The sequence below is a fragment of the Gymnoscopelus braueri genome, assembly GCF_963280865.1.
Source record: "Gymnoscopelus braueri genome assembly, chromosome: 5".
NCBI lineage: Eukaryota > Metazoa > Chordata > Actinopteri > Myctophiformes > Myctophidae > Gymnoscopelus > Gymnoscopelus braueri.
In genome coordinates, this window is record NC_137606.1 from 17,463,501 (window position 1) to 17,464,060 (window position 560).

The 560-nt window shown below is 45.7% G+C and overlaps 1 protein-coding gene across 1 annotated transcript in view; it reads right to left on the minus strand.

Annotated features, from left to right (window-relative positions):
* Positions 1-393: 393 nt before the first annotated feature.
* The window catches only part of LOC308086150 (uncharacterized protein), a 24,723-nt gene continuing 24,556 nt past the window's right edge, over positions 394-560 (minus strand). Inside the window, exon 7 of the mRNA XM_080429567.1 lies at positions 394-511. Within this exon, the coding sequence (XP_080285693.1) occupies positions 400-511 (112 nt within the window). The 3' untranslated portion in view covers positions 394-399. The remainder of the gene's footprint in view (positions 512-560) is intronic.

The following is a 560-nucleotide window of genomic DNA, read 5'->3' on the forward strand; positions in this document are numbered from 1 at the left end:
ACCCCCGGGTGTCCTTGGGGGGGGTTCCAGGGGGTCCCCGGCAAAATGTGTTAATATAGCATCACAATCATTTTAACCACTTTGACCTTTTATACTTTGGCTAATCAAAAATAGCAGATATACAAGCTCATAGCGCGGCACCGAGTGAGCTTGTAGATCTGCTATTTTTGAAAAATCGTGATAATTTTGTGCAAACCTGGCTTAAAGCGAACATTTTTAACTCAAATCTTTGCTTCTGGGGGTCCCTGGAACAAAATATTTAGAGATGGGGGTCCGTACAAAAATACGTCATTTTGGGGGTCCCTGACATGAAAAAGTTTGAGAACCACTGTCATAAAGTGTGGCTTCAGTAAGGACTGTAAACAGGAGGACCATGCAGCCTGTGTGCATGAGAGAGGCTCACAGGATGTTGCATATCCTGAAGGATTGCAGTAAAGGGGGCGCCAGAGAGTCCTCTGGCAGCTTGGGGATTCCATCAAGGACCTGCAGCTTTGGCAAACAGGAGAAAACACTAGAGAGAGAGAGAGAGAGAGAGAGAGAGAGAGAAAGAGAAAGAGAGA